General features: G+C 37.9%; 1 protein-coding gene across 1 annotated transcript; it reads right to left on the bottom strand.

The window, feature by feature from the left end:
* Positions 1 to 1,892: 1,892 nt before the first annotated feature.
* On the bottom strand, positions 1,893 to 24,474 carry STXBP3 (syntaxin binding protein 3). The gene is made up of 19 exons (XM_041420664.1): positions 24,409 to 24,474; positions 21,505 to 21,554; positions 20,685 to 20,766; positions 19,246 to 19,322; positions 18,528 to 18,606; positions 17,033 to 17,133; positions 14,945 to 15,099; positions 13,981 to 14,071; positions 12,933 to 13,057; positions 11,408 to 11,512; positions 10,854 to 10,911; positions 10,580 to 10,645; positions 9,679 to 9,759; positions 8,910 to 9,048; positions 8,218 to 8,324; positions 7,670 to 7,768; positions 6,856 to 6,941; positions 5,102 to 5,250; positions 1,893 to 3,086 (listed from the first exon to the last, which is right to left on the bottom strand). Exons 1-19 carry the CDS (start codon positions 24,449 to 24,451, stop codon positions 2,995 to 2,997), a joined length of 1,785 nt encoding a protein of 594 aa, XP_041276598.1. The 5' UTR covers positions 24,452 to 24,474; the 3' UTR covers positions 1,893 to 2,994.
* Between the last annotated feature and the right edge of the window lie 352 nt (positions 24,475 to 24,826).

Below are 24,826 nucleotides of genomic sequence, written 5' to 3'. Positions count from 1 at the left end.
TGAAGTAATTCCTGCAGCTTCCTAGATGCAATTAAAAAAAAAGATTCATCTCTTTCACAGAAATCCCTCCACATCACAAGAACATCTTGTTATAAACCTTTTGTTTATCCTGTATCCCTGTACCTGACAGCAGCTGCCTAAGAAAAGATCAGACTGAGTAAAACAATCACGTAGTGGAATTCCTCAGAACAGTCTCTGGCAAACTGAAGGCCCAGAATCCTTCCAAATCAGCAGAAACATTTGTACTTATTAGCCCTATAAATACTTATGTTGAGGATTTTTTCCCCGTATAACAATTTAGAGCATGTCATTACTGCATGACATCTGGGATGCTAAAGGTCCTTGTGCTCTGATTTGACAGCTGCAGCTTTCACCTGTCACTTCACACACTGAACAGGAAGGCAGTCCTTCAGTCTGAACACTAACAGGATTTCTGAGGCTTCCATCACACACTACACCATCATCTTTTTTCAAGATCCTTGATCTTTTGATCAAGGATGCTAGTCTAGCCATTCTTGACATGAAAATTGTTCTTTGATTTTCCCTAGTAATTTCTGAATCTTGTCCAGATTTTCCAAATTCAATTTTAAAAACCAATTGCTGGGCCCCCATGTAGCATTAGGTAAGTATTTTAATACACATAACATGAAAATATGAACTTGCAAAATTATAATATACCTTGTACATGTACTCTGAAATACTGAGATTTTGCTTATCCTAAGAGAACTCTTTCCCATTCTTGATGATATGATTCTTGACCTAGGAAAAATGTAGCAGAAAAGATCCTTGGGGAAAAAAACCCAAATATCTTGAATATAACTTCCACATACCCCCTTCATAAGCTGTTTTGAGCTCCATATTGGTGTCAGATTTCTTATCATAAAGCATCTTCATTATTCCACCTTTACAGTAACATTGGCTTCACTTCGCCTGGTGGGAAAAGTGGATATGGGATACAAAAAAAAAAAACAGACTAAGACTTTTGAGTTATCAGCTATCAGAGCTGGTGATAACACTTAGGCCTGAAGCAGAGACATGTTTAAAGACTTAAGTGCTGAATATACAGCAGTAATCCAGAATTGTGAGCTGATATTTCTTCAAGTCTATGCAATTAAAAAAATATCAACACAATGGATTTTATTTACTACTGAAATAAATTATTTCAGTCCTTAAGTGTAACACTGATATCAGCTATTCTGTACTTAACTACTTTCCAGCTTTAGGAATAGAAACTGCACCTACATATAGCTGTTACAACAAACTTGGGTTGCTCTTGCCAAAGGTGTAAGAAATACATATATCATTTTAGAGCAATTTTTCAATACCAATTTCAAAGTGTGCATCTTTACTAAAAACATGGAACACAGCATTTCTGAAATAAGCACTTTTACTCTGCATTTTTACTGTGATAGAGTTATAAATCAGAACTCACAAAAACAACATATTTCTGCTACATTTTTTAAGGTTGTGATGTACATGGTATTTGATGAACCAGTTGATTTAACAGTGTTGCTTCTGTACTCCCATTGAAAAAAATCCAGTGTAGATTCAATTCCAAACTTGTTTAGGTGCATTTGAAAGCTACAGCCACTTATTCTCATCACACCCCATGTCCTGCAACATTTTAGAATCATTATGTCATGTCCTCTCCCCTTTCATTCCTCTCTGATGTAGGGGGAGAACTTAACCTTTTTCCACCTTCTAATTAACTCTGAATGAACTCATCTAACAAAAATGTTCTCTTAAAGTATTGGTTAACCTGAGAGCAAAAATAAAGCGGAAAAACCCAAAATCACTAAAAAAAAAAAAATACTCATCATTGGGAAAATGTAAACAAAATGACACAAGCAATCTACTCTTTTTCATTCCAGCATTTCTCTTGGATTCTACATACAACAAATTAACATTTCAAGGCACATAAATACAACATCCTGTTAAAAGTTCAATAATTTTAATTCAGTAATTTTTAAAGAGAAATCTAAATATCACCAGTATTACAGAATTCATACAATTTGATTTTTTTATTCCCTTCAATGCAAGTTTAAGTATTTCTTAGCATGTAACAAGTATTTCTTAGTATGTAACAAAATTTTTAAAAAGTAAATTCTTTTGAGTGCATCAGGTTTTGTCATTTTGTTTGCTCTGTGCTTTTCTTTTCCAAGTTACCAATCCCTTTGAAAGACTGAGCTGTTTCCCTTTTTGTCCTGTCCTTTCCCTGTGCCTCCACTTCCTCAAAGAGACATGCTTAGTTTTGGAATTTCTGTATCACAGGCAATTCAACTTCTGAAAAAGACAGACTATGTAGACAATCATAAGGAATTTGCTAAGAAATGAACTTTTAAAAAAGCTTCAGTAATAATCTCTGTATATACTTAAATATAAAGTGTACTTCAGTGCACAGTTGAAGCATTTCTCCAAAGTTACTGTGATTGGAACTGCTCAATAATTGTGATTAACTATCTACCTTACCCAGCACCATCTTAAAAGCCTTTAGATTTTTCACAATTACACATATTTAAACATTTTTCAGCAAGTTATTTTTACAGAAAACATTACACTTTATGACACTGAACTTGTATTAAACATTTTCACCATAAATCTATATTTACAAGTTTTCTCTAAAAGTCCCTACCCAGGAGCCTAGGCCCTTCTTTAATTCAGTCATTTTTAGAAATAAATGCCATTATAGAGAGTTTTCACAGTTCTCAAAGACAATTCCACTTTATATATAGTTACAATAATTTTTCGCATAATTAGTTAGGAACAAACAGGCCCTTTTGAAAAAGCACTTGCAGTGTAATACTAAATGGAACCTAAGAAACACACATGTTCATCTTGTCATCTCTCTGCCTTCTACTCCCCCAAAAGCAGCAAATTTAAATTATAACATGACCTCCCACTAGGAAACATGTAGTATTGAAGTGCAGTATTTGGAAAAGTCAGTTCCATTAGAATATGTACATACTATTTGTGTTTTTATAAACATCACCATATCTATTCATCCTTAAGGCAGACCATATCCTTGGGTTTACTAAGGCTCTTCACTTCCTCTAGTAGTTTTCTAGGTGTCAAAATATGAGTAGAACCTGACAAAAAAACATAAGTATGAACTGTATCAGTCAAATTCTGACTTTCAGACATTCCCTCTTTAAAACATCAGTTACATGCCAGTGTTTTTTACTGCACCTGGAAAACTGACATGTGCAACAATTCCAAGGGTTTTCATATAAAGCACCTTCATGTAAGTGTCACCATTAGGTAGGCAATGTCCTTCTTCCCACACTCACACATCCAGATCAGGACTCATACTTTGAGTATGAGTTTCAAGTCCTGCTCTGCCCTGTTTGAAAGAGAGGACTGAACCTGGGCAATTGTCCCAGCCTGCAAGAAACCTGCCATTCTGTGAAAGGGTGAGTTATCGAGAGGCTTTACCCTAGAATCAATAAAGTATTTGGATTCAAGATTATCACAATCAGTAGTGTCCCACAGAAATAGCAGTTAGAGAAAATTGGCTTTTACTGACTAACATTTCCTTGGAAAAACAAAATTCAATTCTTGAGCAGCAAAGAAAATCCTTATTATTCTTCAGTGCACAACTACCTCTCTTATTCTCACAGGGAGTGATTATAACTTCTGCCACGAAGAGTCACCCTGCAGTTCTGAAGGCAACAAGTAGTGTCAGTCTGAATGGGCTAATAGTCCTGGAGCTCTGAATCAGGAGCACAGGAAAATGTTCATTTTTCAATAATCCACGTGGAAATTTGGCAATTATCACCTTCCCTCAGAAATCAGGATTACAAACAAAACTGCAAGAATCATCTCTAAACAAAAGGGAAGATGGTGCTGTGGTGAGTGCCAGATACCCCAGTGAAAGAGTCACCTACACTAAACATGGTATTGTAAACAAATTTCAGATGAAGAAATAATCTGGTTAAACTACATTCCTGTTGTCCTGGTCTTTCCATTACTACTACTCAGAACTAGAACCAGCATTAAACCTACCTCAACCACTACCAACGAAACCAGCAAATAAAAAATAAACTAAAAGAAAACCAACCACACACAAACACACCTACAATACCCCTGAATATTTTGATGTAATAGACTCTAGATTTCAGAATCAAGGTTGGCATTGTTTTAGGGAAGAGTATTTATTTAAAATCGTGGTAGATGGTAGACAGATTCAATCTGAATCTCAAGACTAAATTTAAATGCCAGATGTAGAGCTCTCAAGTAATTTAGAATGCTTTAGATGACCCTGCACCCAGCCATCAGCCAGCCCTGCAGATGGACACAGGTCTGTGGTAAGGTTCTGTATCTAGGAGCTCTGTTCCTATATATTATATATATGTACAAGTTTTAGCACCTAATTATTTCCTGTAAAGCTATTTAAAATTCATTTGAAGCACAGCAGCTGATGGAACAAAGCATTTACTACCTCTGAAGTGCTGAGAGATTACTACATCAGCTGCCAATTGCCAAATCTTAAGCAAGGCAGTTGTCAGGACCCAAGCAGTTAATCGTTGTGTGGTTTATGCAAAGCTTCCAAGTAGCCACAAAGGAACTAGAAAAATTGCAAAGTCAACTGAACTACACTGAAAAAGGGGGTTGGAGTTTATTTATTTAGTTTTTTGGGTGGAATTGTAATTAAAATTGTTGGGGTTTTTAAATACTTATCTTCCTTCTAAAGTGAGCAATTTTGCACTAGTCTGTCAACTTTCCTACTTCCAAAAGCAATGAGAGTAGCAAGTGCCACTGAAGGTAAACCATAAGCAGATGCAGAAGTTTGTGAGGAAACTGTAATGCAAAGAAATAGAGGTCTCTTGAAATCCTGTTGGCTATACACTGACATGTCTCTGACATAATTCTGTAGAGCATAACTGTTTTGTCCTTAATATCTTGTGGCAAAGAAGTCCCTCCAAGCATCAAACACTTGAGATAAAACTACGCACTCAAAAGCGTCTTAGCAGGTTAACAAACACACTGGCTACAGTATTAGTGTGGTGACCCAACAGAGGGGATCTAAGCAAAACGATTCTTACATTTTCCAGAACCACATGTATTTCAGCACTCACCCCACCCTTTCCCACGGCAAGCTCACCAATAACAACTTCACAGGACTTGTAGGCCTCAGAAACCTCGTAAGCGCTGCGCGTCTCCGAGTACGCGACGCCCCCGATGACGAACACAATCAGCCTCGCGCTGCTCCTGCGCTCCTCTCTGTGACTGGCTCTAGGCTTCTGGCGAGCACTGCACGAGATTCCAGGAGATGGCATTTATACAGCTTGCCTAATTCATTTTTGGTTAAAAGTATACAGTCAACAAGCAGTAGCAATTTCTGTCACTCAGTTCATGGCTTGATTATAATTTCAGTAAAAGTATTTAGATAAATTGATAACTTGTTTTCATTAAATTTGGTAAATTATCACATTACTCTGTTTAGGTATCATAAAGGAAAAACACAAAACAAAATCTGGTTGCACACACAGCTAATATGCCAAGGACTCCTGCCAAGCAGCTTAACTCTGCATGCTCCCAATTCCAGTGGCATTTCTCATGAGAGGTTCATTTGAAAAAGCTGGAGTCTTAGGTTTTTCTATCTCTGAACATGAACAGAATCTCTAAAGAAAACATTTGTTTGTTATCAAATCAGATTCAGATAGCTAGGAAAAACAAAAGCAGCCTGAAGTGCTTAGAAGTCTAATACACAGGTTAAGTCATCTGCAGTCCTGATCTCCCTGCTAGAGTGCCTTCAAGATTCCCACATTTCACTAGCCTATAAGACAGAGATCAAGTTCCAGTGTGCAGGGACTTGCTCCAGTATTCCCTTGCACTGATGATCCTAGTACATATCCAGGAATAGAAGGGTACACCACCAACATTTTAATTAGAAGTGGATGTAAAAAACCTATTTTCCTAAGGCTGTGTATCTCTGCTTTTTGTTTTTTATTTAGAAAGATACAAATTCCAATTCAAGTGTGTCTTCCACATTTAGGGTTTGTTTAATGTTTCCCTCCCTGAATTCCAGCATCTGATTAGTGCAGTGAGCATTCCTGAGAGAAGAACACTCATAGTTAACATTCCTGTGATAGAAACACTCTTGGGAGTCTTGATTGGTTTGTCTCCCCTTTTAAAGAATACTGTAAAAAGTGATAAAGCTCTCCAATTGGCATGTACTGGTCATGAGGTTCAAGAGCTAGTGGAATTAAAAAGAGAAAGAAGGAACAGTACAGGGGAGCTAAAAAAAAAAATTTGAAAATTCACCTCTCAGTGATAATCATTAAATATGCAATTACCCATTTCGCATTCATTAACAGAGAATTCATTTCAAGACCTCCAACTGTCCTGGACTTGCCTAAACCACTTCCTGGTAACAGGGGTCAAATGCCTAACAGGCCCATATTTCCTAATGAGAGAGACTATAGAAGATGAATTTAATTTCCTGAGGTAATTAACCCCAATAATGTCACCACCACTAACAGAGCAGAGCAAACTACCAGAAGTAAAACATCCTTTTTACCTAAGTCACAGTACTGAACATTTATTCCTGAAACTACCACACACTAATAAGCTCAATGGTTTAAACTTCTCATTCCAGGAATATGAAATGTTATTTCTAACCTTGAAGCAAAAGGGAGACACTACAAAGAAAAAAGCTATACATTACTAAGAATTTTTAAAATAACCAATTGAGTATGTTTTAGATTAAATAAAAATATAGGCTTGGCACATTAACATTTCCTTACATGTGTTATTTCACTGTTCAGTTAGCACACTTCTCTAAGGCTTTAGGAAGTAAGTGACTGAAATACTGAGATCTGGGTAAACCATGTTTTAGGAAGTTAAACGATTTACCTTACTGCTCCTGAACCATTCCAGGTGGGAGGACAGCGGGAACAATAAGGCCAGTCTTTTGAGTCTAATTTGTTTTCTATAGCATCCTGAAGTTCAAAATAAAGACACACTTTAAAAAGGCATACAGACCTTAACTCCACCAAGCTTCAGCTTTCAGAAAGAATACCTAACTGGCATTTCATGCCAATACATGCAGCCCAACAAATAATTGCAAGTAGCATCTCATTAATAACTCTCCTATGTAACAAAATGCTAGACCACATAATGCTAAAATGTATTGTGTTTTATGTATGACAAGGAATTGTGAGTATACATGCTTTTTTTATAAACATATACTGATTTAACTGTTCAGATTTCACTAGCAGCTTTTCATCTGTAAAAACCCTAATGTATTTAATTTCTATATGGTAATGTATGAGAGAAGTCAGAGTCCCCTAAAAATATAAATGAACATGAGAAAGCCATCAAGAATCTCTGAATGACAGCACTGGGTCAGACTACCACTCCAGTACCCTGCGTGACATCAGTCACTGACTGATGCTTAGGAACAGGTTTAAGAACAATGAAGTTACAGTTCTGGCAAGTAACACCTTCCAGGCTCTACCACACTAAAGTTTAGATGGGAATTGCATTTTAAAGACCCTTTGGAGTTAAAAACCAAGAAGACACAGATCTCTACATTATACCAAACACTGCCAATCCCAGGACAAGCTGTTCTAAAAGACTTCTTGTTTTCACTTTCATTTGCTTCACCTTTAAAATGACCTCTAATAAGAGCACTGCACCCATGAATTAATTAGTTGGTGAAATTTACCTCCATAACATCTTTGATAACAGGAGTCCACCTAGAAAGCTGAAAGGTTTCTTCTTTAGAACGGTCCCTTCTTACATATTTATGCTGCTGAGCAACAAACTGAAAAGATTTTCAAAATATGGTTGTATTATTTACTGTTTGGATTTTTGAAACTTATTAGCAGTCAGTAGCTGAAGGAGGGGGGATTAAGTATGAGATTTTACAGAAATAATAAAAATTATAAGGAACAATAATTAATACCTCTAGAATTCAGGATACATTAGAAATACTAACTTCAAAGAGAAGGAACTGAGTAAGCTGACAGTTTCCAAAATCAACTAGCTCAAGCCACCATCAGACAATTGCAGAAGGAACATTGTGGCTATCTCACTTTAAACAACTAACATGGATAATTTTCAAAGGATTTACCACTTAAACACATTAAAAAAAAAAAAAAAAAAGAATTCCTAGCAATTATCTGCTTCCAGACCCAGATAATATGCTAAGAGTTGCTGAAAGAGCTGTAGGTCCTTGGACAGTAGGAAATCACAAAATAAATACATTCTTACTGAAGAGATAACAGGAACATCAAGGTATTTCCAATTTCTTATCATATCACTATCACTTTCTATGTGTACATTCTGGATCAGCTTGTCCAAGTTCTCCTGGGTAGTTCCTTCAATATATGGAAAAGAGACAACAATTACCAAGTGACTGTGAGTAAGACCAGTTTTGTCTCACACATTCTGGGCTATTATTTAGCCCAGAACTTTATTTGTTCTGTGTGACCAGTCTACATAATACTATATTTTAGATACAATTTTGTTTAATGGTCCATTCTTGAGACCAAAACCTAATACTTTTACAGATTCCTCAGACCGACATTCTGCCAATTTGCTCCTTCTCTACAACAAATTTTTCCCCACTGACTTAATTTTCAGGTTGCCACAGATATGGAACTCCCCCTTTAACAGCTTCAATACCATGTGAAAATATGAGAACAAACTATTGCACACATGCAAGAATAAGAATGATATTAAAACACTGCATGAATCTACACTTGAATTACATATCTTAACTCCTTGCCAGTATTATCTTTGCTACCAATCTGAGAGAAAAGATGGAGGATGGACAGGATTTCTTTCAAACCCAGCTATCAACTCCAATGCAGAGACTTAGGTTAACTAAAACCACTGTATTATCCTAAAACTTGAGTTCAAGCTCATAGCATTCAGGAAAAAAATAGGGCAACTTCTCATACCATTTGTGCTAAAGATATACAGGAGAATAGCTCTGATTTTGTCACAGCTGTCATGACTTTTGCTGAGCAGAACTGGAAGAAGGACCCTCATAGAGTCTTTTACTTTTTCACCTTCTGCATCCGTTCCAAGAGCCAAGTCCTAAATTAATAAAAAATAAAAACAGACACCATGGTTAAAACCATTGAAGTAATTTGGATCAATATTGTTCTGTGGGTTTTGAAAGGCATTTTTATGAAAACACAGGTTCCAGGAAACAATCAAGCTGCATCAATTTAAACTCAGTATGACAAGTCTGACAGTTACTTCATTAGTTACAGCATTACAATAACACTACATAACACACACAAATATTTAAAACTGTGATATCTAGAATTTTTTAAAACGTAAATTATAGTCACAATGTAATGCCTCACTCTAAAAGGTGCTGTTCCCAGACATTTAAAAAGGGCTTCCCTCTGCACAACATATTAAGGCAACCTCATAGGAATTTTGAGCCCTGAAAACAAAGGTGATCCTTATAAAAATTAGCCAGATTTTAAAACCAAAACCCCTCCAAAACTCTTAGGAACACCTCCTTATTGGGGTATTAAGAGCCTTGTATATTACACTTAGTTTTAATACCTCCACCTCAAAAACTGATCACAAAATAAAGACAAGAGACATAATAGTTTAGTCAGTTAAAACAAGCTTCTATTCCTGCAAACAAAAAAAGTGGTACTTGCAATACTTGCACAGTTGCTCTTTCGCTTGTGGCTTTTTTAAACATACCTGTTCAGTTTTACAGAGCCTTTCTATGTTAGATTTGAACTTGCTCATGCAATCTTCTGCTATGTTAAGATGAACAACTTGCTATAAGACAGAAATAACAAAAAAAAAAAAAAAATCACAAGATGTCATAACTTGAATTTTTTCCTAGCATATCCATAATTTTTACTGGTTACAAAAGGCAATCCTTCAGTACCATCACACATTTTCTGTGTTTTCCCCTTCACTTAGAGTCTGACCCCCATAATGCTTAGTAAACCACTAAACTGTTATGATATCTTCAATCCTCAAAGCACACATATTATTTCATTCTTTTACATGATAAAGTGAAAGACATGGAAACAAGTTTTCTTCTATAAATTTTACTGTGGTTGAAGCTTTGTGGGGGGGTTCTCAGGACAAGTGGAGATGAGAATTTTGACTCTATGTTTTATAAGGTTGGTTTATTATATTATGACATATATTATATTAAAATTCTATATTAAAACTATACTAAAAGAATAGAGAGCAAAGGATTCATCAGAAGGCTAGAAAGAACAGGAATGGAATGCAATAACAAAGGCTCGTGACTCTCAGAGTCTGATGCAGCTGCATGTGTGATTGGCCATTAATTAGAAACAACTGACATGCACCAATCACAGATGCACCTGTTGCCTTCCACAGCAGCAGATAGTTACTGCTTACATTTCTTTCCTGAGGCTCTTCAACTTCTCAGGAGGAAAAAATCCTAGCAAAGGATTTTTCATAGATTATCATAGCTACATTTTACAGTAGGTAAAAATATTAATTTGGAGAACAGTTATGTAGCACACTACAGGAAACTGACAGACTAAAACTACTTTTCAACAAAACAAAGTGCACAGAATTATTTACTGTGAAGCTGCAATTACAAAGATCCCCTTACCTTACTAATCTCTTTACGATAGAGTGGCATCTTCTTCATTAACTGGGACAGAGCAGATATGGATAACTGGAAAGAAATGACACAAGTTGAAAATCTGTTCCACCAATAAATGATATGCTTATTTCCCTTCCTGTTGCAGCTTACTTCCCCCACAACCCCTGAAAATTCCAGTTGAGAAAAGTCTTCTCTAGTAGATCCATGAGTTACGTGGATCTGATCAGCTGAAAATAATTAAATTACCAGGAAAAACAACATCTCAACTTAAACAACTTACTTTTCCTTCTGCTGCTTTTGTTTTCGATGAAGCGTCTTTCAAAAGTTTTGGTAATTCCCTGAAGAAAAGAGGAAAATAATAAAAGGCAACAGCACGAGTGCTTAAATCTTCTCCTAAAATCTTAAAATAACTGTGCAACAAGAATTTCGGAATGAAAGTAAAAGCCTGAAATACAGGTCTATCTTCAGAAAAAAAGAGTGATTTTTTACAAAGGAAATATTAAACATTGCAATGTCTTCATAATATCATTTGATGCAGCAGCTTGGTAGCACTGTATGCAAAATAATCCCTTCAGATTTAAAATATTTGAAAATACTTGCCAGGAAATGACTTGATTTCCATTCACCTCAATAACTGCAAGCAGCATTAGTATAACTGCTTACATGGGTCCATACTGTATTTTTGAAGCACAACTTCTTCCTGGCATTTATTATTTAACTGAATCCAATCTGTCTTGCAAACCACGTACACTACTGCCTGTATTCCCACTGAACAGCTCTAAAACCCTCCCTCCCAAAGAAACCAACAGCTGGCTTTGTTATTTATGCACATACTCTATCACATCTGCAATATGCTTGTGCCGCATCTTCACCCACAGGTCATCATCTTCCTCCAAAATTGCCTCCTTTTCCTTCCCACCAGAGCCTTCTGTTTTGTATCTTCAAAGAGAAAATTCAGACAATTATTTGGGGTTTGGGTTTCCCTCAATTCTCATCACTTATTACAGTACTATTTGTAACAGTTTAATCAACATCAATTGCAACAGCAGTAATAGACAAATATTTCAATTTATAAGCCAAGCCAGTGCCTGAGAAAACAGAATTTACAGGATTTCACAGACTACATATTTTAACACAGACACAGCAGATGAATTTTAGAAAGATTCTTTAGGGCAAGAGCTTCTGGACATTCTTTTAAACAAACAGTAACTAGAGTTTTAAACACACATTTACATGCACCTCAATTTCTCTTCAGTTTTGGTTTCAAATGCAAACTGCACACAGTAATACACACTGCTATTGCCAAGTGCAGTTTTCTCCGTGAACTATAAGACTTTATAACTAAAGGAAAATGAAGTTGCAATCACCAGCAAAAGGCTAAGCAGGACAAAGTACTTCACATATAAAAGAAACTGTTGCACAGCACCACAGAGCAGCTATTATGTGACTATAAACAGCAACAAACGTAAAACAAGACCACAATCATGCCACATAATATTTTCACATTTACAGAAACTCACACAGTGCAGATTGCCAGAAAGCAAAAGAATGAAAAATATTACAAGATTAATGATGAAAGTAGATCGTGACTACCTAGAAAACATATTCTGCTACATTTTCATACCCAGAAATCAAACCCAGACTCAGAGTCTACACTTCCTATTAAAATCTTCACTCAGTGCTTCTGACTGAAGATACACTTTCCTCTTTGCTTGGCTAAACAGTAAGGCCATCAGGTCTCTTTTGCTGTAGTGGGTCATCAGTAAAGTCCTACCAAAACCATTGTTGTCAGATCAATCAGACAGTAAAGCACATAACTTAGGTAAATTAACATTACACTACTCCAAACAGTGCTTATAAACTGAACACGACTGATTTAAATGTGTATTTACAATAAAACATGTAAATTTTGACAACTACACAAATTAAATTACTGGAGCTATAAAAGTGAGATACCTGAGAAATAACCTAGCTCTTTCTCAGTATTCAGTTAGTGGTATTGCTTGTCTTGTTATGTCAAAAAAAATTGAGAATATGAAAGAAAATCTAGAGAATCTCAATGTGCACTCCTAAGGTTGTACTTCAAGAGTAGTACAAGATTCTTAGGTCTCAAAAAATGTGATTTGTTGGACTCAAAACTTAGCAAAAATGCCAATTAGATCCCACCTAATCTCAATTAAGGGAGGAAGTCAAGAAAATTATGAAGTCATAAATCCAAGAGGAAAGACTAACAATAAGTGAAGCAACCATTATGCAATATAAGCAGATAATATTGCCATGGTGCAACTGAGCTAAACAATTTCAGGGATTTTATAATCAAGAATAAACTAGTTAGTTGTTTTTTTTTTTAAGTACTTGCTTGTAAGTATCATTTTCAATGGGTAGCAGATCATATGCCATTGCCTGGAAGGTGAGCTCATGGAGTACAGTTGATACTGGGTCAAAACCACGATCAATTATTATTAGTTGGGAGTGGGTTTTAGCCTAGAAAGCCATCAAACAAACACAAAGTTAAGACATACAGGAGAAAGTTAATGCACATTAAATCTATTTGCATTAAGTCACAGCACTGCAGACATTTTTAGAAAAATAACTGAAAAACACTGCACTACAGTCCAAGTGTTTGAACATTTGAATTATATACCATGGTTTTAAATACTAAGTTTAAGGCAATGCTCTTGAGCCCACTCCAATACATTCAGAAATATGAATTTTACTAGTCTAGTGAAAAAAAATGTAAAAGAAAAACAAAACCCCAAAAACGCTGCCCAGAGATTTAATAGATAACTTCATTGTTTGTATTGCAGATCAGATAGTGCTGCAATACAGGAAAAGACCTCCAAACTTTCAACTGAAAGTTTCGTTTTGGGATTTAGTGAAGTGGCAGAAGCAGCAGGAATATTTATTTCTGTAGAAAAGTGCAAAGTCAAAATCAGAATGGTTTATCCCATGGTTTTGTGTTGAAGCAGCTGCCCTAATCAGGCCTTATTTGTAGTGACAGATCAAAACCATTATTTATGTTAACAGCTGTATCTTGTTAGACAAATCTCTTCAGGGGAAACATTTCAATTCTGCAGTAAGCCCCTTCTACACATGGCCTTATGGAAGGTGATATTAAAACAACATTTATCCATTGGTCTTCAGGTTTGCAGCATCCCCCTACATTATCACAGGGCTAATTTTTCAAATAAAATCAGTTTGATCACACAAATAAAGCTTTACTCCAACAGTATTACCACTACATTGCTTTCATCCACAAAAACAACTAAATGGCAACTAGTTGCCTTTATTATTAAATAATATCTATATTTGTAGAACTTAATTGTTGAAGAATATTTCAAAGATTTTTTCCCCAGACGTACAAAAAATGTTTAAAAATAAATCAAACATTTTAGTTCACTGTCTACCTTTATTTGGCTCCTCTCATCTGTTTTGTAGTAGTTTTCAAGACTTTTTTCAACAAGCTGGGCAAGTTTGCTGGCTCTATCAGATGGTCCACTGGGAAAAAAGGAAGCATGCAAAAATAACTTACACTTCATCAGAACACTAAAATGCTACCTTTAAAACAGAAAACTCCCTAGACTGATCCTCTGCTTTCATGAGTTTTGAACTCCATTCTATGTATTTCCAATATGTTTTCACTTTTACATTAAGATTTCACTCTTTGAATGCTTCAGGTATTTTACACAGCAGAAACAGCTTCAGCCAAAAGACTGGCATTAGCTGGAACATGGCCCAGCACCTAAAGTTTCACTCAGAGGTGGGGAAAAAAAAAAGAAAAAAAGAAAAAGAACAGGAAAAAAAACAGTCAAGCAACTGTTTGTTACCTTTGCAGAGAATAAGACACCACTTCACATTACACCACAGAATGCAGTCCTTGAATACAATTTCAGAAGCCTACTTTGACTTCAAAGATAGTAAATCCCTTTCAAAGTTCAAAAGAGGCATTCTTCTCCATATCTCTACTACAAGAAATCCTGATCCCATGTGCCACAGCAATTTCTGAATTCCTTGGTGCCAAGCAGAGCTGCAAATGGCTGAACAGCAGCAGTTCTGTTACAGGATTATGCATGTGGCATACAAGAATGCAGCATATCAGTGTCACCCTACTGACCAGACACGAAACAACATTCAGAACAAGACAGGGTACAGCAAATACTGTTAATGCATGTACACAGAAAAACACTGCTCTACCTACACTTCACAAATTCCTGTCATTCCATATTTCAGACTTGTGGATTAAAAACGATTAATCCACAACCACAAGGAAAAAGAAAAATCAAACTATACTGCATCCTCAAGCTATGACCAAATAATGTGGCAGGGCCTAGCAGCGAAAGCAATTACTACAAAACACTAATTTTGCCCCACCTTTTATATCGCACTCCTGGATTCTCATCTAGCGTGGCACATAAGGTGACAATTTGTTCAGCCATGACTTGCAGTACAGCATCTTTATCCTTTGTCCTTTCCAGAGTGGGACTGTAGCAGCGGTAGAATGCATCTGGGATGTTGAGAGTAAATACCTACGTAAAGCACAAGCAAGAAAAAAAGGGCCTAACTTGCAGATTGCCAAAACACCTGGTAAAAATTTGCTAATAATTTAAAACTGCAAGTCATAAACAGCACACTTAAGAAATAAACCAAATAAACCCACAGTTCATTCCTCTATCCATGCTGAGGTCATCTTGTTCTCAGATCTTTTCCCTATTACTCTCCTACGTAAATTACTCTATTTTTCAAATTATGGAAGGAAGGATAGATGGAAGGAAGGAACTAAAGCAAGGCACCTGTCATTGCCTTGTACAGAGCCATACAATGCAATATCAGAATGATCATAGAAGGGATCAAGGTTAAACTGGTTTAAAATAAAAAATTACACATTGTACCTGCTTTTAATATGAAGAATTTACCTTCAATAGCTGAAATTCTTTAAATGCATTAAATCTTTATTAAACCAGCTTAGTACTACAGAGAAAGGCTCTTTCAATAGTTTTGTAAATGGAATGCAAACATAGGTACAATCCCATTGTCAGGAAACGGATTTCCTCTAGCTTCAGATGGACTCTGTAACTACAGAGCCAAATAAGAATGTCCATCCAGATAAAGGTGTTTGCTTCACTCGAGCAGATAATCACCTGGACTTTGCCCAGAGCTCAGCCTGATTATTTACTCCTAGCATCCCAGGAAGCAGGCAGACCAGTTAATATTGGTCCTCTGCTAAGGATTCAAAAGGTTCTCACAACCCCAGATACTGAGAATACAAAACTCCAGTAAAAACAAGATGAGGGCTGCCCAGCCTTAGTGCTGCTTATGTTCGACTACAGAAAAGTAGTCTTGATTTCTGCTTTCATGGTGAGTCCTCCAGAGAACCAGGATCACAACATTTTCATAGGCTTTATTTGATACAGAAAATCAGCTTTGGCGGGGATCCCAAAACCAACTTGAAACAAAACATGCAAACATCAACCTCACTAGAAAGCAAACAAACAGGCCACCACACTAATTATCCCCTGATGGATTCTCAACCAAAATAATAAAGAACCATTTATAATAAAAAGGAATGTGTCTTCAAACCAGGAAACTGCACCACAGTGAGACAGGGCTAGCAGCAATCCCTCCTATATTCACCTTCCACTTGGAATACATAAGGTTGATAACATTGATAGGTTGATAACATCTGACATGGGAAACATTTGTGGTTAGTTCTCCAGCTCCCAGACCAGGCAGAACTCAGAGGCTTCACTGTCTTAGTGAGTATCAGTGTGCCCTCTGTGTCTGATGAAGAGCATGAGCAACGAATTACTTTTCAACACAACACCCACTGTGTGGCTGCACATGGAAAACACCCATGTATGGTTTCCACTGGTAGTATGGATCTTTAATTGAGAAAACAGGCTTTCCATGTTCTCCTCTCACTGAAAAGACTGTCAGGTTGTAGTAGCTTTTGTTCCACTCCCCTTCAGTTCTCTTAGTCCATTTGCTCTCCTTTCCTGACTTTCATCAAGTCCTACTTACTCCTATGCACCAACCTACCCAAAATATCAAAGTAAAACCTCAGTATCAGCAGAAACAAACTCTTACCAAAAATCAGCCAGAATATTTGCCTGCTCCTATGCACCAACCTACCCAAAATATCAAAGTAAAACCTCAGTGCTGCAGAAACAAACTCTTACCAAAAATCAACCAGAATATTTGCCTGTTCTTAGGGAACAGATTGCTTCTTTAACCTCCCTATTGCACCTGACACCAAGTCTTGCTAAGAGGTCAAGTGCAAAGAGTAAGACTTTGCATACAAGAGCATCTGTTTTCATCTGAAAAGCATAAGCAAGCACTGGAAATGTGCCCAAATGGAAATATCTCACAGAGTTTGTCAGTCAAAAGCTACATTTTATTTCATTGTTTTCTAAAAGGTCAGCAGCACTCCAGACTACTGTTAAGGTTAAGAATTAAACTTACCTGAGACTCATAAGGGAAGAATGAAATGTTGATCTCCTTGCATTTTTTTATTGATTTTGCGCAGGAAGCCTTAATTTTATTGAAGAGGCTGTCAGGACAAACTAGGGGGAAAAAAAGAGATTCTAAGTACAAATAATTTGTACTATTCCAGCTGTCAGCTCACTTATAAGCATACAGTATTCAGAGCAGACAATTCTAAATTAAGACCAAATTAACCATAAAAAAAATTTTTAAAAATGCCTACTCTTCCTAAAGTGAAATAAATCATATAATCAATATTTTGTTTAGGAGATCTTTTTTGAGAAGCACCACTGCTTAATTTACACTGGCTTTTTGCAAGCAAAATGTTGTTGAACACTCATTAGCAGTCCACAACCGTGAAGGATGTTGATTTTATCAAAGCAAAAGTTTCTGCTATTTCTTTTCATGTAGGAAAGAAAAAAACATTTTCCAAGCTACAAAAAGAAATCATGTGTACATATCTAAGAGCAAAACACAGAGATATGGAATTTAATTCTAGATCTCTAAGGTGTTCCACCACACTTCCAGGCTATATTGGATCCCAGTCTAGAAACTGAATTTAAGGAATACAGAGATGAAAGGAATACTACATAAACTTGGAAGTGATAGAGTTATTTCTCCAACTCAGGAGCTATTCCTCTCAACAGGAAAAGTTTTGGCAAGTACCCAAACTGAAAGCTTGCCCACTTGCAACCAAGGAGCATACACCAAGATAGCAGTACTTTTCCAGAACAATAACTGCTGCTTCAGCATGAAATTAAACAAGAAACCAAGAATTTGGATAGTAATTTAAAGCTGCTTTGAGAACATCCAGTAGCAGATACACACAGTCCACAGACAGGCAGGCCTCAGTCTCTGCCTTCAGCAGCACATTTGGGTTTTTTGTTTTCCCCTCTTTACAGCCATTTTAGTCACGCTGACTGACTGCAGGGCCATGTGCAATCACATCAACCCTGCTCCCAGTAATTGCCTCTGCTACGCAATTAATGTCACGCATGCAAGGGCTAAGTAGGCCCCTTCTTTCAGGGAAGGGGAAAAGCTGGCTCACAGGTCTGAAGGAACTACCTGGAACAACCAATTACTAACACAGCTCTTGCACAAAGTTCTCATGAAGTTATGTTTTTAGTACTGTTTTGTTTATATAGAGATACATCGTTTGACTTGAATTGTCTTCCTCCACACTCCAACACAGGAGAAAACTGGAATACTTAAAAATAAAACTACATTACCTAAATGAATAGCAGAGGAGGAGAACAATCAAGACTGGTAATTGTGAAAGAAATTACTATTGCCACACATCATGGTGACCACAGCCTAGCAACCCAGATATATGCTTAATGACTTGAGTCTCAAACCTCCCAGCAAGAAAACAGGGCCCAAACTTTTCACTTCCTCAACCACAGACAAGAGAAGTGAGCAGCTTACTTATTTACCCACATAGAGTTACCAAACTACAACCCAAAAGCTTACTTACAGTCAGTGAAATACACGTATGCTGCTTTGTATCTGCTGCATGATTTATTGATGAAGTCATCAATCAGTCCATCTACAGACTTACAGGAGCAAGAAAAGTAAGGAAATTAAAACAAAAAACATCATGACAGTGTTTTGCCTTTCTACACATACCAGACAAAGCTTCTCCCTCCTCTCCTCCTGCTCTATTACCAAGTCCCACTCAGGAATTCTGCATTTCAACATATAAGAAAACACTGAAGATTTTTAATTCCAGATGAAGAACAACAAGCAATTACAGATGGTCAGTCATGCACCAAGCTCACTTCAGGAAGCACATACATCACAGTATTTGCATCATTTTCCAGCTGTAACAGTACTGCAATTTATTGTCTCAAGAATTTTTAGGATGTAACAGTAATCTCTTATTAGAGCCATTACTTTGAATTCTATTTTTCAATGTATAGCATCATGATGTGATACAACATGTCTTTCAGTAAGGTTACAATTGCTAAGCAATGATACAGTGCCCTCCTTCACTGACCACAAGGTACACATTTGCAACATATTCCATGGTGGCACTACTTTGTCTTTTCATCTGGGGAAATTAGGCATTACGCAGAGGAGTATCACAGAAAATGAAGAGGTAAAGTACTGCATAGCTGTACACAGTAAAGAAACATTATAAAATAAGGGATTTTTTTAGTTTGAAAGATCTTGCAACACTTTGAAATACTAACCTTTCTGGTGGGAGTTATTAAATATATTGCCTTCATGTGTGGGACAGGCTCACGGGTTGTACATACATTCTCCACCACTATAAAGTAAGAAATATTACATGTTTATAATTAGGAGCATTATGCATCTTTAAGGAAAACACTGCACATATTTTAATATAGAGTTGATAAAAATAAAGTAACAGCAATCAAGTTCACAATATTAGAGGTAAGGACATACCTTCTGCCAAGACTCTTGATTTATTTCTTTGTTATTTTATATACAGGAGGTTACCACAAGGCTTTCCCAACTCTCAGTGTAGTGACAGCTGAAGTTGTAGGACTAAATCCTTCCTAGGGATTCTACACTTCTACAACAGGATGGCAATGCAAACATACTCCAGTTATGGGGCCTGGTAGAAACTCTCTTGGCAAGATAGTTCATTTTCCAGCACAGTGAAGAAGAGGGACAGAGAAACTATGCAGGGCATCATTTTGGACTACAGCCTCTTCTGTCCTTTGTTTGCCCATGTCCTGGGCAATTACTCTGTTTCAATATAATTGCAGGCACAAACTAAGACATTTTTCAGCAAATCAGCTTCACTCATGTCTTGTTTTTCTCCTTTTAATAAGGTCATTACTGTATAGTTTTACAATACACTAGCTTGAGAATGCAGAGATATTCTTGTGGCTCAAAAATTTTGTGGGGGAGGAACAAGGAAGATAAGTAACGTCAGACATCTGGATGTGGAAAGACAGGTTCCTTTCAGCAGCATGCTCACTACAAATAAAAGGTTTCTTCTTGATGAAAAGGATACATGCTCACCAAAAGTTTCTCACAAAGGATAAGTAGCACTTATGATTTCAAATATACACCAAAAAGAAAAATGGATACAGCTGTATACTATTATATTTCCAGAATAATCACGTTATGCTGAGTAACTGGAATAAGAATAGTATTGTGGAATAAATAACCAAGCCTAAACAATGCCCTCTCACACAAGCATTTCTCAAAATCTAGACCTAAAGCTAATTAAAGTTATTTCATTTACACTTTGGGAATTTAGTTCAATTTCAAAAATAGGTATCAGCAAACAAACACCCATTCCCACCTCACAAAAAAAGCCCACCAAAAAAAAAAAAAAAAGACGTAAAAGCACAAAAAATACAAACAAAAAAACCCTTAGAACAATCTTTAGAAAAAGAAAAATTTAAAGGGGCATCTGAGCTTTCAGGCAGAGAAATATTTGGGTTTTTTTTTTTCATTTAAGAGAACCCCATCATAACTGACTAACTACTGTAGAAGCCTGAAAGTCTACTATTTTAATATCCCATAATTACTTGTCTTCATCAACCAAATAAAGACCATTTCTTCCAAGGGTACTATCAATTTCATCATTTTCAGTCTTTCCCTTTTTCTTACCAGGATATTGCATTGGTGTATTAATAAGAGTCATGCTTACCTGTGACACCCTCTGCCAGTAGATCAGTCATTTTGCAGCACAGTGACAGTAATTTAGTAGTGTAATCATCTAAAAGCATTACCTAAACATATTTTTTAAAAAACACAAGTATTTTGACAAATTAATCAGCTGTATTAAACCCATGTCATTTCCTCAACAATTCACCATAAAAGTTTGAAGCTAAAACTAATTTATTTCTCTGTTTTTTTCATTACCTGCACACACCAACATTGCAGGGGGAAATTAATTTCAGAAGGCAGCTCCTAACGCACAGGACTTCCAAAGACAAGCTCAATCTTAAATATTAGCTTTTTTCCCCCTACTCATAGTAGAAAGTACTTTGAAAGTTTCACTTGGACATAAATCTTTTGAATTCCTGCTAATTTACCCTATGGCCTGCTCAAATATACGTGTATTTATTTTAAAATTGTTTTCTAGCTTAAGCAGTTCTAACAGGTATCATACTGCTGAATCCTGCTCCGCATGTACTGAAGTACAATGTAATTTTTGAAATTAAAAAAGTACAAGTATTTCAAAAGGAAAGTGAAGTTAAACACAAACAGCTTCGAATTTTTCTTCACATCTAATAAAAAAAAAGAGACTACTAACCATTTGTTCTTCCTGTACTAGACTCTAGATTTTTCAATATGTATTATACAGAGATCCCAGTTACCAAAAGTAAAGTCTGTTACTTGGACAGAAAACAATCTTGAGTGAAAATGCCTGACATTAATTTTATCTATCTGTTCTCTACTCAGTGATACGGATTTCTTGTTCAAGTGATGACAGAATTCTTATAAAAATTTTTAAAAATTTGTACCTTCCATTCTTCCTCTTTGGTGAAGTCATCAAATATGGCTGATTTCAGCTCTGTAAGAAGAAACAGTTTACCAGTTAGAGGAACTAAATTATTACTAAGGAAAAGAAAATAATTCATCCATTTAGACTCATATGTTCAGAGCCCTAAAAAGAAAGAAAAAAAGCCCCATACTTATAAATAACTGCACAGAATTCTTCACCACAAACTGCCTCTGCCTGTTTGTAGGACTGCACACAGGTGTAATAACAAATGTTTAACCACATGAAAATTTTATTAATATTCATATTTTTGATAACACTCTTGCCCGTTACTCTGCAGAATTACATAGAAATCCTTTTAATAAACTGAGTGCCCAACAACCTTGTCCAAAATCTCAACTATTATATTTTTTCTAGAATATTTGCCCATAAAAGACACCAGAACATACAAATGCATAATTCAGTTGTCTTGAACTTCATTTCTGCAGTTAAAAAATAGAAGACAGTTTTCTCCCATAATAAAATGAAAGTTTATTCCAAGCTTTCAGTGTACCAGACACTGTGTACTTGCCTCTGCACTATTCCAATTGTTAATTATTTTGCCCTCAACCTTCAGCTGCTTCACCCAAATAATTGGCCTACAATGGTTCACAGGCTCTCAAAATAATTTTTCTCCTGCAAGCATTCTGGACACACCAAAACCAAACCCAGGTGAGTGCTCCATTTTTGTCCAGGCTTTCGTTTTCTTCTCACAGATTTTATACCAACCATACACCTTAACTACCTTTTCAGATTTTGTCTTCTCCAAATACATTTAATTCGTTTACAAAGGCTTTTTTTCATCTACCTTTACTTGACAATCTAGGAGAGAACTATACACAACACTGACAGAACAGCAGGCTGCCAAATTCCTGTGTGGAAAAAAAAGAAGCAAACCACACCTTGGCAAAATTAATGACGCGTTTATAACACTTCCTGAAGAAAGGACTGTTAAGCAAGTGCTACAAAAACCAGAATTGCTAAAATGCTGAATCATTTACAAAATTTATTGTAACTATCTGTGGCTAGGCTAGAACTTATTATACAAATCTACAAAACAATTTAAAGTTGTGAAAAAAATTAAAAGACAGAATTCCTGGTGGAAGGACTTCATTTAGAGATTAACTATATACAACAGCTCTCTGTATTTCATTATTTTATCCACAGGAACTATTGTATCCTAAATAAAGGTAGCTTTCTCTGCCCTCATTACTGTGAGCTTAACTGACAACAAACTTGTGTGAATTAACTTTCCACACACCTCTGCTTCAATTCCACACACCACAGGTGTAACATCTATGCCTATTTACAGAGCAGGAACAAGATACACATTGACACAAGCTGCTACATAAAGCATCGGCATCACTATTTTCAGACACAATGTGAATCAGCCTTAACAAAAACCCCCGAATGTTTTGCTGAAACATTAGGAAGCAGCAGTTTATGGCCCTCAATTACCCATTTAAAAAGTGCCAGACTATGCTTAAAACTTAGTTCATCAATTGTCATTGTTGTTGTAGTCTTGGAAAGACAAGAGAAACTAGATGACTAACAGAGCATTCATTTCAGAAGTTCTCTTAAGTAAGCTTGTAATATAAATGTTTTATTATTCACACTGCTTCACTGTCAATCTAATTTTTGTTCCTCACACTGGCAACACAATTTTCAAACATCTTTATGGCCTTTAATGACACACTTAGGCTTTGATCAAATTTCTACTTTATTGGTCCCTTTTAAGGAACAAGTATTCTATAAAATATCTCAAGACAAAACATTGGCCTTACAGTCACAGGCCCAAAGAGCAAGACAGCAGGATAAGCAAAGCAGCAGAAGTGGGGATTTCTAAGGGCTACGTTTTAAACAAAAGTATCTAATTCATACAAGCAGCGTACAGGTGCCAGCAATTAGGACTGAACTCCAGAGGGACAGTCTGCTTTTCACTTCCAGAGACACAAACGAACAGCTTTCAGGTGGAAGCAGAGGAGGAAAACGAAAACAAGCCGGCAGCAGCACCTCCCCATTTCAGCGACAGTCGCCGGGCTGGCTGAGCAGCTCATGGAGTCACAACCTCAGGACAATTAAGCTCGGGATGAGGTGGCTGCCCATGCCTTTTCCCCTATGGTCTCACACTACCTGAAATACTATCAGCCTTTCTACTCCAGCGAGGAAAGGAGCAGTTACAACTTCATTTTCTGTAACAAACACCAGCAGAACCTGCTCCAAAACACAGAGATAAAAATCTGCAGTTCACTCGTAAGCCCACCTGGGAACACCTTCAACTTTTTATAGCAAAAACTGTGAAGCCAAATACAAAGTGGGAAGTGCCGCTCCGGGAGAGAGAGCAGAGCCCCTTCTGGGGCCGGAGCACTCTCTAAAAGTAGTGGCTCGGAGGTGATAAAGAAGCGCTTGAAGAGCTGACTTAGGTTTAGGCTCTCCAAGAACCCGTCAGGCGGGCTGCAGCCTACAGAGCTCACCCTTATCTCGGAAAAAGGCACAAGCGTCTCTTTGCAGTGCTGCCACTGCGGACACCCGCGGCAACGCCGCAAGCCGGGGCAGCCACCTCCCCCCAGCGCGCCGAGTCCCCACCTGTAACAGCCGGCAGAAGCCGCCACCCACAGCCTCCGCCGGACACCGGCTGCCCACAGAGCCACGCGGGCCCGACCCCAACCCCGACCCGCTCGGCCTCCCCAGCTCCGACACGCACCGCGGCTGCGCCCGCGTCGGGAGCGGCCCCAGACCTCACCTCGGCGGGCACCCCCGACCCCACACACAGAGCTACGCGGAGCCGGCGCCTCAGCGGCGGAGGCTCCCGGCCGGCCCGCACCCACCGAACGGCCCCAAGGCGCTCCCCCCGCGGGGCCGGGGAAGGAGCCCCACAGTCACTCACTCTGCCACACGAAGCTCTTCAGCCCCCGCACCGCCGGCGCCATCTTGCTGCCAGCCCCGCCTGGCAGCGCTGCCTTCCCCTCCCTCTTCAGGGGCGGCGGCGGAGGGCGCAGCCCGATCCCGGGCGGGGCGGCTCCTGCCGGCCGGGGTCAGCCCCTCAGGAGCCCGGACCAGCCTGCCGGGACCGGGTCCTCTTCGTCTGCCACCGTGGGGTCTGAAATTCCCACCGGGGAAGTGCCCGGTGACGAGGGCTCGGCCCCTGAGGCAGGAGCTTCCTGCTCAGGTGAGGCCGGGACGGCAGGAGTCGCTCCCGACCGCCGAGGCGGCCCCTGGCGAGGTGTGGGGAGCCAGAGGGGAGCTGGAGACCGGAGTGGCTCCGGAAACCTGCCCTGTCCCGGGGGAAAACCGCGGCTCCCTCA

This window comes from Onychostruthus taczanowskii, unplaced genomic scaffold, assembly GCF_017590055.1.
Source record: "Onychostruthus taczanowskii isolate IOZ18803 unplaced genomic scaffold, ASM1759005v1 scaffold65, whole genome shotgun sequence".
NCBI classification, from domain to species: domain Eukaryota; kingdom Metazoa; phylum Chordata; class Aves; order Passeriformes; family Passeridae; genus Onychostruthus; species Onychostruthus taczanowskii.
Note: the sequence above shows the minus strand (reverse complement) of the source record. Positions and strands in the feature narration are given on the sequence as shown.

Bases quoted from the DNA above. Each gene is read 5' to 3' on its own strand.
- STXBP3 (XM_041420664.1), bottom strand. From the start codon at position 24,451: ATGGCGCCGGCGGTGCGGGGGCTGAAGAGCTTCGTGTGGCAGA. The intron at 20,767-21,504 runs GTACAAATTTTT...AAATATGTTTAG, and splicing joins CCAAAGAGGAAGAATGGAAG to GTAATGCTTTTAGATGATTA. The intron at 5,251-6,855 runs GTAAATCGTTTA...AATCTCGTGCAG, and splicing joins AATGGTTCAGGAGCAGTAAG to TGCTCGCCAGAAGCCTAGAG.